Source organism: Entelurus aequoreus, linkage group LG06 (assembly GCF_033978785.1).
Source record: "Entelurus aequoreus isolate RoL-2023_Sb linkage group LG06, RoL_Eaeq_v1.1, whole genome shotgun sequence".
Classification (NCBI taxonomy): Eukaryota; Metazoa; Chordata; class Actinopteri; order Syngnathiformes; family Syngnathidae; genus Entelurus; species Entelurus aequoreus.
The window spans coordinates 36,870,169-36,890,423 of NC_084736.1; the positions used below are offsets into that span (position 1 = coordinate 36,870,169).

Consider the following 20,255-nt stretch of genomic DNA (forward strand, 5'->3'; position numbering starts at 1 on the left):
CTTGTTTTGGTTTTTTTTGTCATAAAGAAATACAACCATGTGTGCTTACGGACTGTATCCCTGCAGACTGTATTGATTTGTATTGATATATAATGTATATATTGTGTTTTTTATGTTGATTTAGTTAAAAAAAAAAAAAAAAAAAAAAAAGTTGTAATTTTTTTAAAATTTTTTGTGCGGCCCGGCCATGGCCCGGTGGTTGGGGACCACTGAACTAGACGATGACATGAATGAAGGTGTGAAAGTACCGTGGATGTATTTGACCACGTTGACGCTGAGGCCGTGTCGGGAGATGGTGGTGAGGACCTCGCCGGCGCTGTGCCTCCATGGCAGGTTGTGGGGGGGGCACCAGGAGGTGATGGCGCTGAACAGCAGGTGGAGGTCGTCCTTCTGGGCCAGCTCCTCGGCCGGCGACACAAAGGCGCACAGCTTGACCAGGATCTGGGGCCAGGTCCAAGGTCAACTTGTGCCAAAGGAACAAAGATCCTTTATTTCGCCGCAACCTTCTCTCACCTGCACAAAGACCTTCTGGAGCAGCGCTCGGCGGTCGGCCAAGGGCAGCTCTGTGGGGGCGTGGCCCGGGCCCACCGTCTTCTCCTGGGGTGGTGGCAGCGGCGGCGGAGGAGGAGGTGGGGGCGGGGCAGGGGCCTCGGCCATGTGGGGGAGGTCGAAGAAGAGATAGAGACATTTGACCAGCGTGGACGGCACCGACATGGTCGTCATGCAGTCCACCGTTTTCTGAAAAAGGTGCAATACTTCTTCACCTGCGATATCACCGCCTTTTGATACCGATACCATATCAGCAGGAAAGGACTTCTTCCATATTTTCTTCTCACACCATTCCAAAATGGAATGTTTGTCCTCAAACTTCTACACACATCATGACAAAGTAAAATGCTTTTTTTTTGCAAATGTATTACAATTAAAAAAGCATTTAAAACAGCATATTGTAGTTTTGGTCAGGTGTTTGCTGAGAGGTAAGACGCACCTGTCCTGAACAGGCCAACAGGTTGATGGTGGTGAGGAGCATCCAGCCGCGACTGGCCTCCTCGCTCTGGTTCACCTCCAGGAACTGGACTATGGCTCGACTGGCCGCCTCTGGTTCACATGAGGGGAAAAAAGTGTTAAGACACGCCCCCTTTATGACAGGTAACACCTGTATCACGCCAACTGCTCCAACACTAAAAGCACAACTAAAACATGCCTGTGACGTGTCAAAAACACCTGCATCACGCTAAAATAACACCTGTGTCCTGGTAAAAAACCTTTGCATTGTGCCAACAAAAACATCTGTGTCATGCTAAAAACTCCTGCAATATGCTAAAAAAATCTGTGTTATGCTAAAAAACACCTGTTATATACTAACAAAACACCTGTGTCATGCTAAAACTCCTGCAATATGCTAACAAAACATCTGTGTCATGCTAAAAACTCCTGCAATATGTTAACAAAACATCTGTGTCATGCTAAAAACTCCTGCAATGTTAACAAAACATCTGTGTCATGCTAAAAAATCCTGCAATATGCTAACAAAACTAGGCTGACCATACATCCTCTTTTCCCCGGACATGTCCTCTTTTGCGGGGGTGTCCGGGCTGTCCGGGCGGGGTTTCTTAAATGCCTCAAATGTCCGGCATTTTGAATTAGGGTTGCGTGTATTTTCAATGTACGTCCAGGGTTAAGTTAAGAAGGGATTAAAAAAAAACAAAAAACTGAAGGTGTGTGCACTAGCAACATTCGTGAGGGAGGGGCAGAGACAGAGAGCGAGAGAGCTAGTGAGTGGAGAGACAGACATGAGAACAAAAAATTTCGAAGCGTAAATGCAACTTCACGGATGATTTGCGGGAAAAGTATTTGTGTTTTCGTCCTGGCAGTGACATATGGAAAGCAGAATGCACTGTGTGCAAAGCAGCAACGTATGTATCTGTGGCAAATAAAGGGGCCAATGATCTACAAGCCCATATCGACACTACAAAGCACGAAACAGCTGTGCAGGGCGAGAGCTCGTCTGCTGTTTTTTGTTTAAATTTAATTAACTTGTTTTGAGGCATTATTTATGTTTAGATTATATACAAGAGGTTATTTTGAATATTTCTACCTCTGCACTTTTTTCCAAAACTGTGAATGTTACAGAATATAAGTGTGACTTATTTTGTTATACTGTCAACCAGTGTTGGCGTTAATGCACTTTTTGTGTTTTTTTTATTTTCTTTTTACCATTTGTGGCCCACAGCTAATGTTTTAAAGGCCCACGGCACATTCTAAAATTACTATTAAAATAAACAAAAACATAACAAAAGTGAAATAAAAAAGCTTAAAGGTGAAATGTAATTTAGAAAAAGTTGCAATGTGGACTAATAAAACAAAGCTGTTTTTTTTTCTTTCAAACTGTCATTGCTCAAAACATAATATTGAATCAAAATCAATGGTATTATGAATTATTGACCTATCAAAGGTTCTGATTACTTCACATCAAATATTCCACTTTGAAAAATATTTTTGGTGGAAGATTTTGCGTATTTTGTGTGTTTGCCATAAAAAACATAGTTTTGTTTGACAACAAAGGGCGGAAAACAAACAAACAAACAAAAAAAACATAAAAACAACTAAAACATTTTGAAATGAGGAATAGATCTGAAGTTGATGTAGACTCCAGAGATTTAAGCGTTAAATATAAAATGTATGTATGCCCTGGCACACCATTATCATCATTTCATGACCCAAGCAAAACACTTTTTACACTTTTATACTGAAATAAATACACCTACAACTTATTAAATAAAAACATAGAAAAAACTACCAGCAGCGGTAAAGTTTAGATCCATGAAGAAAATAAAGTGAATGAATGTTTATAACTGAATACATTTACATATGTATACACATTTGTTTTCTTTTGTATTATCTTTTTTAATGAATTAAGTAACGTTTATGACAACCTTTTTCCAAAACACAATATAGAATGTGAGATATAACAGGATAATGCATACATTTGTCATTTGTTTTCAAAACGCTTACAAAAAAGTGGGACCCAAAACATTTACTGTGGGACCCCATTTGTATGACTTGATTGGGTCCCTGGGACCCCATTTTGAAAATTCCTAGCGCCAACACTGCTGTCAACAGAGGAGAAAAAATGCTTTATTTAAAAAAAAAAATTATTTATAAAGCAAGTTCGAGTATCATTGGCAAATGTTCACCAAGTCCCGGCCTTGGCGTGCTGCCCGCCTTTGCACGCATATGTGTCCTCTTTTTGGGATTTCAGAATATGGTCAGCCTAAACAAAACATCTGTGTCATGCTAAAAACTCCTGCAATATGCTAACAAAACACCTGTGTCATGATAAAAACACCTGCAATATGTCAATAAAACATCTGTGCCATGCTAAAACTCCTGCAATATGCTAACAAAACATCTGTGTCATGCTTAAACATCTGCAATATGCTAACAAAACATTTGTGTCATGCTGAAAACTCCAGCAATATGCTAACAAAACATCTGTGTCATGCTAAAAACACCTGCAATGTGCTAATAAAACATCTGTGTCATGCTAAAAACTCCTGCAATGTGCTAACAAAACATCTGTGTCATGCTTAAACATCTGCAATATGCTAACAAAACATTTGTGTCATGCTGAAAACTCCAGCAATATGCTAACAAAATATCTGTGTCATGCTAAAAACACCTGCAATATGCTAATAAAACATCTGTGTCATGCTAAAAACTCCTGCAATGTGCTAAGAAAACATCTGTGTCATGCTTAAACATCTGCAATATGCCAACAAAACATCTGTGTCATGCTAAAAACACCTGCAATGTGCTAACAAAACATCTGCGCCATGCTAAAAACACCTGCAATGTGCTAATAATACATCTGTGTCATGCTAAAAACTCCTGCAATATGCCAACAAAACCTCTGCGTCATGCTTAAACATTTGCAATATGCTAACAAAACATTTGTGTTATGCTAAAACACCTGCATCGTGCTAGCAAAACATCTGTGTTATGCAAAAAAAACCCACCTGTGATATGCCAACCAAACATCTGCGTCATGCTAAAAACTCCTGCAATGTGCTAACTAAACATCTGTATCATGCTTAAACATCTGCAATATGCCAACAAAACATCCATGTCATGCTGAAAACTCCAGCAATTGCTAACAAAACATTTGTGTCATGCTAAACACATTTACATTATGTGTCACATGCTAAAAAAATGTGTGACATGCTAAAAATGTGGAAAATGCTAACACGTGTTACACCTGTCACATGCTAACAAAATATGTGACTAGGGCTGGGCGATATGACTAAAAAATGTATCACGATATAAGTGTTTCATATCAGTCGATATCGATAATTATTGATAAAAAAAAAAAAAAAACCTATTCTAAATAAAGACCAGGAGAAAAAAGGCTGAATATAAATACTTTTATTTTAAATATAACCTTTAACCTTTAGAACGAGGTCAGCATTATGAAAAACAGTCAGATAAATGAAAATACTGGTCGATGTGCAAATATTGACATTAAATAAATGCTTAATCCAACAAAATGTGCAAAGTATTGTAATTAAGAAATTAGTAGTGTACAACTCAGGCTTTAAAGCCATATTGGTAACAATATATGCAAATAAATAACAGTCACATTAAGCAAGCAGAAACAAACATGTCTTACAGAATATTGTAAACATCGGAATAAACTTGCGTCTGAACATCAGTGACAAAACAAACCTGTTACCCTCTTCAGTCATTTATGGACAAATCAAACCAACTTCAGTATCTCCTTTTCCATGGATTCCCTGCACATTGTGTAAAGCTTAGGAATAGCTGTCTTGGAAAAGTGCTTTCGGCCAGGTAGAACATAACGGGGGTCGAGCACGTGTATGAGATTCTTGTACCCAGACTTCTCAACTATGCTGAGCGCTAGCATGTCCTTCGCTAATTGATACACCACTGCATCCGTTATTTCTTTATGATGTTTTGAATTTTTGTCGTATGGCACTGCTGCCGAGTAATACTGTCTGCGGCAACAACAGACCACCATCGAGACGATGGTGGTCTGTTGTTGCCGCTTCGGTGCTGTTCCACTTGCACCGGCTGATGTAGATGGTTGTGGCTGTTTGATACTGCTGTACTCCAGCGGGTGAGAGCGGCTCAGGTGGTAAAATAAGTGTGTCGTGTTCCCAGACTTGGTCGGGACGACGACCTTGCAAAGTTTGCAAACAGTATTACTCTGATTCGTATCGGATTTGAAAAAATCCAAAATACTGCCAAACTGGTGACGTGACGTTTCCTTTTTTATTTACAATTTCGTCTCGTGCTGCCGCACTCATATTCCCGTTTCGTTTCACTCCTCGTCGTCAGCTAGCCGTTGTTGCTTTTTTTTTCTTTTTTTTTTTCCTGTTAGCATTTCCCAGAATGCCTTGCGGTTCAGGCTCGGCCGTGATAGGTCGAGAGGCCAAAGCCCTTCCTCTGCCTACACCCCCCAGAATGCCGTGCGGTTCCGGCTCTGCCTTTCTTCCTATTTTTTTCTAACAGAACTCAGTGAAATTATCGAACGTTCTATCGACCCCATTTTCTATTGATATTGATCACATGTCTATCGCGATATATATTGTTATTGTTTTATTGCCCAGCCCTATATGTGACATGCTAACATGTCCCACATGCCAACAACACGTGTCATATGCTAACATGTATGCCGTGCTAACATGTGTGACATGCTAACAAAATGTGTGACATGCTAACTTGTCATATGCTAAAATGTGTGACATGCTAACAATATGCGCTAAATGCTAACAAAACGCGTGACATGCTAAAAACATGTGTGAAATACTAACAACATGCCATATGCTAACATGTGTGACATGCTAACAATAAGCGTCAAATGCTAACATGTGACATACCAACAGATATGACATGCTAACAACATGTGTCACATGCTAACAACATGTCCTCTGCTAACATGTGTGACATGTTAACAACATGCATTGCGTGTTGTTTCGGGTGTTTTTTGGGCGCGGACTCACCCGTGGACTTGTTGGAGGCTCTGCGCCTGATCTCGGTCACCATGAGACGCGACACCTGGGTGGTGAACTGGAGCAGGTCGGAGAACTTGTCCGTCATGCTGCCGGGCGCCGCGTTGCCAAACACCTGCGGAGGAGCAGGAAGAGTTAGCGTCGACAGGAGGTTGAACTTGCAAACAAGATGGCGGACCCGGTTGAAGACGGGCAGCATCATGTAGAGCTTCTCCTCCTGCTCCTTCTGGGTCATGTGACGAGGAGGGTGGCACAGCTCCGAGAAGAGGCGGCGCAGGTGCATCAGACCCAGGGCGTTGTCCTGCGGGCTGCACTCCTCCTGCCGCGGACGCCCCATGATCCTCTTCATCATGTTCATCTTCACAAAGCTCGCCCTGACACACACACACACACACACACACACACACACACACACACACACACACACACACACACACACACACACACACACACACACACACACACACACACACACACACACACACACACACACACTTCCATTAAACAGGGGGCTACATTAACCACTACACACCACAGTAGCAGACAGTCGCGTACAAACTGGTTCATTAACACCTTATAATGGGACTGTCCTGTACTAAAATTCACTCTGTTGTTACAGTTAATTAACTTTTTCAACGAAGGCCAACTTGACCTCAGATGTTGAAGAAGCGATCCCCAGAGCTGTTGCTATGGCAACAGGCAGATGAAACCCAGGTATATGTTTTATAGACATGTGACACCCTCTCTCACGTTGATGGCAACATCCAAAAGTGCTAGCCGCTAACGTTAGAGACTGGTTGCTAGGAGGCGCCATCCACGCTAACATTTAGCACAAATCAGTAACTTTCTCACTTCATGACTGATGGAAAAATGGCTTCCGTCTTTCACTTGTCAAAATGGAGGGCAGTTGTTTCTGGAGATCGGCAGGCCGATATTATCGGCCGATAAATGCTTTAAAATGTAATATCGGAAATTATCGGTATCGGTTTCAAAAAGTAAAATTAATGACTTTTTAAAACGCCGCTGTACATATCCCAGTCAGCAGCCCCTCCTCTCTCCCCTCTCCCACACACAACACAGGAGTTGACGACTGCAGCATGAGAGGTTTACTGGCGACGCTTGATGACCTCATCAAACCGCCGCGAGCGCAGCATAACAACAACAAAAATGTGTTGTTGCCGGTGCTGTAGCCGTGGCTAACAAGCCAGCTCGCTCGGTGACTGACTAACGACACCATGTCTATATGGTTTGGGATTATTTTAAAGTGTGTCTGACGGATAAAAAACTGGCAATTTGCAATGACTGCAAAAAGTTGGTTATTCGAGGAGGAACCAAGACGTCTTCCTTTAATACCAGCAATTTGATTTCCCACCTCTTCAAAAATCATAAAGAGATACACGATGAATACAAGCGGAAGAAGGATGAAAAGCAAAAACCGAAAAAAAGTAGTTCTACACCAGGGGTGGGCAATTAATTTTTACCGGGGGCCGCATGAGCAACCCGAGCACTGCTGGAGGGCCACACCGACAATATTTCAATTAAATTTTGCTCAAATTATTTTTGATATACCGTAAGATAGATAATAATATTTTCATTTAACCTAACTTATCTTTATACAAAAGCAGATGGCTTTTGATGGTTTTATTTTTAACACTTTCTTACACAACACTTCCTGATGTATATTACAATACAAACATTTCAATTTCTGTCACTTTATCCTGCATCCTCTTTGTTGTAAAACCTTTATTTAACCAGATAAGAAAACGTTGTGAACGTAGCACGCCTGTAAGGTGATTGGCGAAGAAGGAGTAAGCGTTGCTGTTGCGGAAATGAGGAGTGAGGATTGGTTTTCCTTTTGGAAAGAACGAGATAAGTTGAGCTGTGTTAGTATAGCATGCTCAATAAAAGTTTAAAAAGTGCATCAGACTTGGTGTGCACTTCTTCTGGACGCTACAATTGATGTCACAAGTGGGATGAAATGCCTCCCAGTTCGCCTTGCCATCAAACCTGGGAGTCTTCATTGAGGGCGGAATTCCCCCCGTGGCAAGCAGCGTGGCTGCACCTGTAAACGCTCTCTCTCTCTCTCTCTCTCTCTTTGCGGCGAGCTCCTCACGTGGCACGTACCTCCCGATGACGTAGCACACAAACAGTGCAGTATGCGCAAAGTTTTACTTCTGCCACCAATTGTAGCGTCCAGAAGAAGTGCACACGAAGTCTGACGCTCTTTTTAAACTTTTATTGAGCAAGCTATACTAACACAGCTCAACATATCTCGTTCCTTCCACACGCACGTCTCCTCACTCCTCATTTACGCAACTCAAGAAGACAACATCTACTTCAGCAGGTCGTTACACTATATTCTTTAAACACAGCAACGTGTGTACCACAAATAAGCACACAGCTTTACCTTTACTTGTCTTGTTGAAAACACGCCATTCGTCATCAACTTTTCTGTTTTTAGCGTCTCGGGGATAACCGCTGTGCGCCTTCCCTCACAGGACATACGCACATATAACACTTTTCAAAATAAAAGCAGCACAGTTGTATTGCACGCACGACAAAGATGTTTTTTTAAATTTATTTTGTAATTTGAGATTGCCGCTGCGCGCACGAGCATACGTCCACACGGAAGTAATACAAATAACGCTTTTCAAAACAAAAGCAGCACCGTTGTATTGCACACTCGAAATAGATGCTTTTTAAAATTTATTTTGTAATTTATAATTGGCCTCACGCGGGCCGGACAGGGACGTACAAAGGGCCGGATGCGGCCCGCGGGCCGCACAATGCCCAGGTCTGTTCTACACAGTTGTCGCTTGAGACCTCCAAATTCGGGAGATGGGGGGGGCGCATATTTGTAACAGTGTTAAAGTTGTTTATACGGTCACCCTCAGTGTGACCTGTATGGCTGTTGACCAAGTATCCCATGCATTCATTTGTGTGTGTGTAAAAGCCGCATATATTATGTGACTGGCCCGGCACGCTGTTTGTATGGAGTAAAAGGGGACGTGACGACAGGTTGTGGAGGACGCTACAGGCAGTGCCTTTAAGACACACCCCTAATAATGTTGTCCGGGTGGAAATCGGGAGAATGGTTGCCCCGGGAGATTTTCGGGAGGGGCACTGAAATTCAGGAGTCTCCCGGTAATATCGGGAGGTTGAAACCAATACAGATAATTTCCGATATTACATTTTTAAAGCATTTATCGGCCGATAATATCGGCAGGCCGATATTATCGGACATCTCTAATAATCAATCAATCAATCAATGTTTCTTTATATAGCCCTAAATCACAAGTGTCTCAAAGGGCTGTACAAGCCACAACGACATCCTCGGTACAGAGCCCACATACGGGCAAGGAAAACTCACCCCAGTGGGACGTCGATGTGAACGACTATGAGAAACCTTGGAGAGGACCGCATATGTGGGTAACCCCCCCTCTAATAACATGTAATATATACATGATGTAAGTATTTATGTCATGTAGTAACATTCATAATAACATGTAATATATACATGATGTAAGTATATATGTCAGTGTTTCCCACACATTCATTTATTTGTGGCGGCCCGCCACAAAAGAATTACGTCCGCCACAAATAAAATCTGCACTACTGCCTGGTGATTGAATATAAACATCAGCTTATTGCCATAAAAAGAATCTGGGAGAGACTAGCACTTTGAATTCCCCATTGGAGGAATGCTGGTCAACGCAACAATTTGGGGGCTTTGTCCGAGATGGCACGCTGGCTTCTTGCAATCTTCTGGACAGACTCAAATGGCCAATACAAGGTGAGCAGAGCCTTTTTATATAAAATCTGCTTTAGGAGTCTGTCCTGAAGTCTGTAAGTCAAACGCTGTTTTGTAATCCCAGGCACAGAGTGGTGATTTTGATAGATTGATTGCATTTTTGCCCTGTCCGCCATTTTATATAATAGTTGTACATAGTGGTCAACTCATGTCATTGTGTCTTGAATCTTTCATCTGTGCCTGATAAAGTTCTTGGTTAAAGTCCGTCCGTATATTAAATTCGCAAGGTTAGAGTCCTTCTGAATAATACAGTAAAGTTCTTGGTTAAAGTCCGTCCGTATATTAAATTCGCAAGGTTAGAGTCCTTCTGAATAATACGGTAAAGTTCTTGGTTAAAGTCCGTTCGTATTTTTAATTCTGAGGTTGGAGTCCTTATTAATAATACGATAAAGTTGTTGGTTAAAGTCCGTTCGTATTTTTAATTCTGAGGTTGGAGTCCTTATTTATAATACGATAAAGATTACCGTGACTGGCTGCTTCACTGACGAGTAAACAAATAGTCGGGTGTGGTTCGCCCTGGGGATTTGGTCACCCCTAATAGAGTTCAAGGTTAAAGTCCTTATGAAAAACACGAGAAATACATTCTCGGGTTACGGATGGGGCATGAGAGACACAATGACCACGGGGTTTGACATGAACAAGTGTGACAGATAGGAATGTGATGGCGGTCGGGGAAAAATGTGATGAATCATTACTGTTTAATGATCAATTGAGGTAGAGTAAAAAATAAAATTAAAAATTAAAAAAAAGAGAACATTCCTTGAAAGGGTTAAGAGGGAGTTTACAATACTCGAAAAGTCGTGAACTCAAACGTCTGGTAAATTAAGAAAAGTAACTGGAAGTTTTATGGTAAAGTGAAACGCAGAGATAATAAGGGTAGGTGCAGCTTTTTCTTGTGTGTGTGTGTGTGTGTGTGTGTGTGCGTGTATGTGTGTGCTGCAGGTTGCGCGTGCTTGTGTGTGTGCGTAAGCGCTTGCTTGCTCATGTGCTTACACGTGCGTGTGTGTGTGTGTGTGCGCTGGTGAAAATGGAACAGGGTTGGTGCTCGAGAATTTAAGAGTTTGGCGTATGATAAAAGTAAACGGGGATTACGTGGAAAAACGAAATGCAGCAAAAGAACCGATGATTAATGAGACACATAGGACAGAATAGACTGATTGGTGTTTTGCCTGCCGCGCATGCGCAAGACAACTCAAACGACCCGCCCAGACTTTGACTAGGCCACCGCCCCCTACTCCAGTGAGAAGGAGAGAGAGAGAAAAAGAGAGCAGGTGAAGGAAGATTGAGGGTGAAGAGGATGGTTTGAGAGAATATGGGAAAAGGATGTTTATAACCTTACGTTACGTGAATGGTTTCTAGGAGAACAGAAAATAGAAACATTGTGTGAAGTGTAAGGAAGAGATGGATACAGGATGTTGTTTGTAAAGGAAAACGAAAGTGAAGAAAAGATGAGAAAGTGACAAATGAAGGTATTCGTAAATGGTATGCTGTTGATTGTGGTTAGCTGCAAGTTTGTTTATTTGTTTGTTTGTTTAGTTGTTTGAGTGAAATGGGAAGAAATCAATAGGAATAATTACATGCAAAATGGAATAAAACTATGAGTGCGATAGATAATGAATGAATAAATGAAATAGGTTTATTTTGGTCATATAATCAACCATCAACCAATTTGTGTGAGCAGTTTAACAGTACAGATTAGACATATTAACAATCATACACATTTACACACAGAAAAGAAAAGAAAAAGAATTACCTAAAAACGAATAGGCGGAAGCCAAAGCTTATATTGGCCTATCCTATACATTCACTGAACATTAAATTACCTGGAACATCAACGTTAAAAGAGAAAGTATTAACCCCTTATTTTGCACGTCTGACCATTTTCCTCCAGCAGAGGGCAGTGCACACCAGACATTTTTGACACATGACATTAACAATAGGGGCCTACTTCAATATAAGTCTCCTGCCGATGCATACATGCAAGCCATTGTTGACCTTGCTTTCCCACCTGTACCTCAGGGAGGGAACCTTTGGCCAAACACTTTGGACAAAGTTAACCCTGATATACACGGTGCCAAAAACAACATATGGCAGTGACATTTTAAACATCCCATGCAACATTGGGCTAAGCAAAGATGAGAATGATAAGGTTAATGACAGAGCAACAAGGAAACGACTACTTAAATTACAGATCGCTGAAGATAAAAAGTTAAAAGAACCAAAAGGTCAAAGATCAGCTAGGGTATATTCAGCAGTGGGTGACCTTGCTTTTGAGTTCCAACAGGTGGAGGAAAGAATCCTCAACAGACGTGCGACCAGACGGTTGGACTCGGGTGGTGGACAACGAAATGCTTCAAAGCCAGTCTGGGGTAGAAACTGTTTCGGCTGTGACCAGCCTGGTTACTGGAGTCGTGACTGTCCGAACATTTCCGAACAGGAAAGGTTCCGTCGTGCCAACAAACGAACACGAAGGCGTGGCAGAGGACGCCCACATCAGGAGCCCCAGCAGGAAGTACCGACAGGACCCCTACTGGACATGAGGGTCAACGGCAGCCGCCCATTCGATTCTGAATGCAGAGGTACAAAAAAAACTGTGTGCTTCCTCTTTAAAGGTCAAAGGCTTCGCTGGGGTCACAAGAAGGTTACCTGTCACCAAACCACTTCCGGTTCAGATTGCTGGACCTCCTTTACAGACTGTACCCTGACATTCAAATCGCACAGAAGGAACCTTCCTGGTGTTACCTGACTGCTCAACCAGCAAGCTGCGACACCACTACCAAGGCTCCTCCATGAGCTCATACCACAGCCTGAAACAACAGGAATGGCTGACATCCAACTGCTCTAACAGTGAAAACCCTGGCTGGCTGAGATGCTTCCGTGTGTTCTGCCACCCGACTCGCCATATGTTATGATTATTTATATATGTTGGAACTCAAGGTGTGGCTGCTCATGTTGACCTATCTTTGCAACAGCTAGCATGGTATAAGATGGACACAATTGATGTCCCACATTGTTCCCTTGCTCTCTGTCTCGCCTATAAAACCAAAGAACTTAGGTACAATGATAAGACACGGCGTAGCTGCCAAACATTACACCGACACCCAAATACCCCATTTTCAATTGTTTAGGTTTAGCCCAGGGTTATGTTAAACACATAACTATGGGCTTCACTTTAGACACCTGTAGGCTACGAGGAGCTAGCAGCTACACAACAGCTGAGCTAAAACGACACATTACACATTTAAGCATATCAAATAATTATAGTTGCTCATTACATACACAAAATTGCCATGGCAGAAGTCTGATAGAAAGTATTCAGTAACAAACATGTCCGCATCATTCGACTTTCTACAACATGAGCTTGACTTAATGAATTATTGGGGCCACCAGGTGTGGTAAAATTTCAAAAATACTATTGCTAAAGCATCCGCCATAAGGGTGGTATTTTTCTAGTATTGGTGACAATATAAATATAAGCATATTTTGTTACTTTCACCATATTGAATAAGTTACATAAAAGTTAGGGTTTAGTTGAGTTTGAGTTACTTGTGATATTGCTAAAGGGTCCCCTACCCTAACACCACCCCCCAGTGGACTACAGAGGCTAAAGAGACTTTCATTGACCTCAAACATGACCTGTCCTCCGCTACTTGACTATTAGCTGACCTTTTTCTTAGATGTTTCTGAAAGTGATAGTATGACTAACACAGTCCTTTTTTCAGAAACAGAAGGGGGTGAGTGAGGGTGGAAACAGACTCCTTGGAACAAAATCGACAATCATCCGACTGACACATTCCATAGTTTTAACATTTTTCCCGTGGGTAAGAAGTTATAACTAATTTTAATTTGAAAATAACGATTTTACACATCGATAGTAGTTTAGTAGATCAAATTTAGAATATGGAGGAGGTGAGGGTGAACCATGTATAGTCTTTGATTGCACTGATATGATCAATACGGTACAAGGGAAAAGTACGTACTGACTTGTGTTGACAATCACAGTGGTTGGCCGGAATCAACAACAACCTCAAAAGAGGATGCAATATCAGTAATTAAATGACTTGTGAATGACCTAGTACCCCGACATGGTTTCCCCAAAAAGATTAGGTCAGACAACGGCAACCATTTAAAAAAAATACTCACTTAGCCTTGGTCGAAAAGGCTTTCGGACTAGAACACAGGTTTGGGGTACCATCGTCAGTCCCAAGGTAAGGTTGAAAAGATGGACCAGAACATCAAAAACTAATTGGCTAAAATCTGTGCACAGTCCAAATTTAATTGAATTGACATGTTGCAATTAGTGTTATTGATCATTCGAAGGTCCGTGAATAAAACTGTTTTACCGCCCTTTTTCACCCTATGAGCTGCATACAGGTCAGCCATTCACAGGACCAGCAGCCCCCAATGGAAGGAGGAATCAGCGTAAAACCAAAATGGTATTTTACACAAAAAATTGCAGAATTTGTGTGCCAGTTCTTCTGTACAAATTCCCTTCCGCCCGCTGAGAGGGTCAAGATCAAGGTCACCAAACGCAAGTGGACGGAGCTCAGGTGGACTGGTCCCTTCAAGGTCGTGGAACGGACGTTCCACGCCCTTCGACTGGCTGGTGGAGGGGACACCTGGTACCACCTCTCCCTCTGCACTACTGCTGAAGAACCTGACAGATCACCAGGGGATGTCATTGCTGACATCGCCACAACATCTGCCCCTCAGCCCAGGAGACGAGAGAGATTTTCTACCTACATTACTCTTTTCAACTTCTATATTGTATATCCTTGTGTGAGACCAATCCAGTATGCTAAATGTTTCTTAGTTTTTCTTGCTTGTTTTCAGCATAACTACATTAATTAATTACGGGGGACACAATAGCTATTACCGTGGTAATAACCTCTATCTTTGTTACGACTCAACCCTGAACCATTGGTGTCGGATGCAGACAACATACTATGGTAAGGGGTGCCCATCGTCCCTTTTATGTTGTTTTGGGGGTTGACCTGACTGATACAGACTCTAAAGGAATTATTAAAATGAATGTCCTTGAGAGGGCGTTAACTACCTCTACACCCTCTGTAGCACCTAAAGTACCACCCCACCTTGGTGGTGTTTCAAAGGCTCTCACATCTGTGCATACTAATGACATCACCACCGAAGGCCTGGTAACTTTGACCTTAGGAGCGGGTGCAGACAACCTGTGGCTCAGGTGGATGCCAAAACCTGGGTGACTGTGTTGCTTCTTCCGCTGGACGTCCCTTTTCCCACACTTACCCCGCCCCTTTTAAGTTGACTGACATGTGTACCCTTCTGTTGACAATGCCACCCGACTTCTTCCCTTTGTGGCCCAAAAGCTGAATTACACGCGTTTTCAAATTACAGGACCCTCTTCGTCCCCCAACAAATTGGGTGACATCAACCGTTACTGGTGCACCACACTGATAGATGGCTCTAGGATAGGCCCTTGGGCACGAGCTGACTTATTCTGGTGTTGTGGGGAGCACAGATTGTACATTAGAATCCCGACGTCAGCCGTTGGGCTTTGTGCTATGGTTAGACTGGTGACCCCAGTCACCAAATTAACACCCCTTGGAACTCCTGTTTCAGCGGCCTCTCTAACTCCCCGCCGCCGTTGAGACTAACCAACCTGACTCGTGACGCAGTTGAGGGACTTGCTGAACAACCTCCCTCAAGACCATCCAGAACCGCACTGCCCCTTGTGCTAAGTGTCACTAAAGGGGGTCTAGCAAAGTGGTAACTTTAAGACTTTAATGTGGGGCGTGCTTTATAAGTTTTGTACAAGTAATAAAGATCTTATTAGAAGATCTTAAAGGGGGACTTGTTGGAAGCAGATCAGAATCATATCCATATTTAAGTGTTACTTCTTTCTAAACTCCTATAGTCATATAAAGAATAGCTAGTATTCTTGCTTCTTTTGAGTCTCATAGTAAGGTGTCGGCCTTCTAGATTGGAATGTGTCAGAGTAGAGATAACTCGGAGTAGTCTAAACAACGGGAGTGGGGGCGAGGGACAGAGGGAAGATCACGGGACTTCCGGGGGTTTGGGAGGAGACCGAGCTAGACCGGGCGAGGGAACGCTGGTGTACTAGATTGGTCTCACGTTTGTCCTATAAGATTGGAGAATAAACCACAAAATCTGCACTACTGCCTGGTGATTGAATATAAACATCAGCTTATTGCCATAAAAAGAATCTGGGAGAGACTAGCAATTTGAATTCCCCATTGGAGGAATGCTGGTCAACGCAACAGTAACCCCCCCTCTAATAACATGTAATATATACATGATGTAAGTATTTATGTCATGTAGTAACATTCATAATAACATGTAATATATACATGATGTAAGTATATATGTCAGTGTTTCCCACACATTCATTTATTTGTGGCGGCCCGCCACAAAAGAATTACGTCCGTCACAAATAAAATAAAAAAATAAAATTAAAAAATAATAATAATAATAATAATAAATATATATATATATATATATATATATATATATATATATATGTATATATATATATATATATATATATATATATATATATATATATATATATATATATATATATATATATATATATATATATACATATATATATACATATATATATATATATTTTTTTTTTTTTTTTTTTTTCCTGTCCAGCTTCTCAGGCAAATCATATAGTTGATGTAGATGCCCATATAGGCTGTTCAGATTTACTTTACAAAAGAGAAGTGTAGGATACTTCTCTTGTTGCCTTATTTGTATTTGACCACTACTGTTTTCTGTTTATTTGTTACTGACTGTGGCAGGACACCTCTGCCTCTGTTTCACTTTATGTTGCTGGTAAATAATATGGTTGTAGTAGTAGGCTAAAGTTAAATTATTTAGTATGCACTAATTAAAGGGGCAGAGCTTTAAGAGACATTTTAGCTTTTATATTTTATAAGATATATTTGTAAGAACCACAATTAATAAATATATTTTAGTGAATAACTTATTGTTCAAATCTGTATATAAATATGTACATAAAGTGTTGTAATTATATTGTAAAATGGATGGATGGATGGATGGATGGACGTTTAAAACAAAACTGTTATTATTAATTAGTAAGTATACATTTTTTGAGCCTTTTTAGAGAAAATCATATCATTGTAGTAAATTATGCAAATTACTCGATGATGTCATGGTTACCACGCCCATAGCCACAGGTATCTTGGCAGTTTATGGGAAACACTGTATGTCATGTAGTAACATTCATAATAACATGTAATATTTACATATTTTTATATACACACTGTAAGTATATATGTCATGTAGTAACATTCATATTAACATGTAATATTTACATGTTATATACATGATGTAAGTATATATGTAATGTAGTAACATTCATAATAACATGTAATATATACATGATGTAAGTATATATGTAATGTAGTAACATTCATAATAACATGTAATATATACATGATGTAAGTATATTTGTAATGTAGTAACATTCATAATAACATGTAATATATACATATTTTATACACACACTGTAAGTATATATGTAATGTAGTAACATTTATAATAACATGTAATATATACATATTTTATATACACACTGTAAGTATATATGTCATGTAGTAACATTCATAATAACATGTAACATATACATGATGTAAGTATATATGTAATGTAGTAACATTCATAATAACATGTAATATATACATATTTTATATACACACCAGGGTTTCCCGCAGCGCTTTGTTGTTAAAGCCGCCTTAACAACAAAGCGCCACCGCCTAAACTAAAGTCTTAACAAGCTGCTCTGCTTAATTTTGCCTCTGCCTCTGTCAGTACGTCTCTGCAGCACCCAGCATTGTCCCAGCCACACAACCATCTGATTGGTTACACGCAAAGCGGTAACAGCCAATCAGCAGTGCATATTCAGAGCGCGTGCAGTCAATGCTCCTGTGGTGGAGTGAGCAGAAAGGTGTTTAGCAGGTAAGGCAGTGGACTCTCCCCAAATTATAATAAACACCTCCCAGTCAACTACTAGTAACATCACTATGAGCCCGTTGACGTTCTAGAAACATAAACGGCATCTCAGCTCGCTCGCAGTCCTTGAGGTGAAGGCTAATTAGCTTTTAGCGTAACGTTAGCTCACTGTGCGGTGTGTGTGCGTGTGTGCATGCTTGCGTTACGGACAGCAAAGCCCTGTCTTTCTGAGAGAAAGACAAGCATTATTGACCTACCCTACAGTTGACAACTAAGTTATATCACTTTACCTTTTTCTGTGTTGATTGAGCTGTGTTAAAGCAGCAAAAAAAGGCATTATGTTAAATGAAGAGTTTCCTGAAGCTGTCTCTGATAGTTGATATAATAATGTAACTTAGACTGACCATACGTCCTCTTTTCCCCGGACATGTACTCTTTTGCGGGGCTGTCCAGTTTCTTAAATGCCTCAAATGTCCGGTATTTCGAGTTAGGGTTGCGTGTATTTTCAATGTACGTCCAGGGTTAAGAAGGGGTTAAAAACAAAACAAATTGTGAAGGTGTGCGCACGCAGCAACATTCGTGAGGGAGGGGCAGAGACAAAGAGCGAGATAGTCGAGAGACAGACAGAACACAAGAGAGAAGCCGAAACGTAAATGCAACTTCACAGATGATTTGCGGGAAAAGTATCTGTGTTTTCGTCCTGCCCGTGACACATGGAAAGCAGAATGCTCTGTGTGCAAAGCGGGAACGTATATACAGTATCTGTGGCAAATAAAGGGGCCAACGATCTACAAGCCCATATCGACACTACAAAGCACAAAATAGCTGTGCAGGGCGAGAGCGCGTCTGCTTTTTTTTGTTTAAATATAATTAACTTGTTTTGAGGCATTATTTATGTTTAGATTATATACAAGAGGTTATTTTGAATATTTCTACCTCTGCACTTTTTTCCAAAACTGTGAATGTTACAGAATATAAGTGTGACTTATTTTGTTATACTGTCAACCAGTGTTGGCGTTAACACACTTTTTGTGTCTTTTTAACGCATTGAAATCAGGAAGGACGCAGATTATTTTTGATTTTTTTAACCATTTGCGGCCCACAGCTAATGTTTTAAAGGCCCACAGCACATTCTAAAAACACTATTAAAATAAACAAAAACATAACAAAAGTGAAATAAAAAAGCTTACAGGTGAAATGTAATTTAGAAAAAATTGCAATGTTGACTAAAAAAACAAAGTTGTTGTTTTTTCTTTCAAACTGTCATTGCTCAAAACATAATATTATATCAAAATCAATGTTATTATGAATTATTGACCTATCAAAGGTTCCGATTACTTCACATCAAATATTCCACTTTGAAAAATATTTTGGGTGGAAGATTTTGCATATTTTGTGTGTTTGCCATAAAAAACATAGTTTTGTTTGTCAAAAAAGGGTGGAAAACAAACAAACAAAAAAACAACATAAAAAAACTAAAACATTTTGAAATGAGGAATAGATCTGAAGTTGATGTAGACTCCAGAGATTTAAGCGTTAAATATAAAATGTATGTATGCCCTGGCACACCATTATCATCATTTCATGACCCAAGCAAAACACTTTTTACACTTTTATACTGAAATAAATACACCTACAACTTATCAAATAAAAACATTGAAAAAACTACCAGCAGCGGTAAAGTTTAGATCCATGAAGGAAAGAAGAAAGTGAATGAATGTTTATAACTGAATACATTTACATATGCATACACATTTGTTTTCTTTTGTATTATTTTTTTAATGAATGAAGTAACGTTTATGACAACCTTTTTCCAAAACACAATATAGAATGTGAGATATAACAGGATAATGTTACGGATAACGTTTATCATTTGTTTTCAAAAACGCTTACAAAAAAGTGGGACCGGACCCCAAAAATGTACTGTGGGACCCCATTTATATGACTTGATGGGGTCCCTGGGACCCCATTTTGAAAATTCCTAGCGCCAACACTGCTGTCAACAGAGGAGAAAAAATGCTTTATTTAAATAAATATATTATTTGTAAAGCAAGTTCGAGTATCATTGGCAAATTTTCACCTAGTCCCGGCCTTGACGTGCTGCCCGCCTTGGCACGCATATCCTCCTTTTGGGATTTCAGAATATGGTCAGCCTAATGTAACTGCATCATTAAAGGCCTACTGAAACCCACTACTACCGACCACGCAGTCTGATAGTTTATATATTAATGATGAAATCTTAACATTGCAACACATGCCAATACGGCCGGGTTAACTTATAAAGTGCAATTTTAAACTTCCCGGGAAACTTCCGCTTGAAAACGTCGCGGTATGATGACATATGCGCGTGACGTCACGAGGTCAAGGGAAGTGTTTGGACCCAATTTAAATACCTCTGTTTTCTTCGACAAAATTCCACAGTATTCTGGACA

General features: G+C 40.5%; 2 protein-coding genes across 2 annotated transcripts in view; one reads left to right on the forward strand and one right to left on the reverse strand.

Annotated features, from left to right (window-relative positions):
• LOC133652198 (phosphatidylethanolamine-binding protein 4) overlaps positions 1-20,255 on the forward strand; it is a 424,418-nt gene that overhangs the window by 50,880 nt on the left and 353,283 nt on the right. The gene's annotated exons all lie outside the window — the stretch shown is intronic.
• Positions 1-20,255, reverse strand: part of LOC133652128 (WD repeat and FYVE domain-containing protein 3-like) — an 81,444-nt gene that overhangs the window by 27,345 nt on the left and 33,844 nt on the right. The window contains exons 2-6 of the mRNA XM_062050538.1: positions 6,211-6,406; positions 6,024-6,147; positions 989-1,098; positions 514-738; positions 249-441 (exon numbers count right to left, since the gene is read on the reverse strand). Coding sequence (XP_061906522.1) covers positions 249-441; positions 514-738; positions 989-1,098; positions 6,024-6,147; positions 6,211-6,390 — 832 coding nt within the window. The 5' untranslated portion in view covers positions 6,391-6,406. The remainder of the gene's footprint in view (positions 1-248; positions 442-513; positions 739-988; positions 1,099-6,023; positions 6,148-6,210; positions 6,407-20,255) is intronic.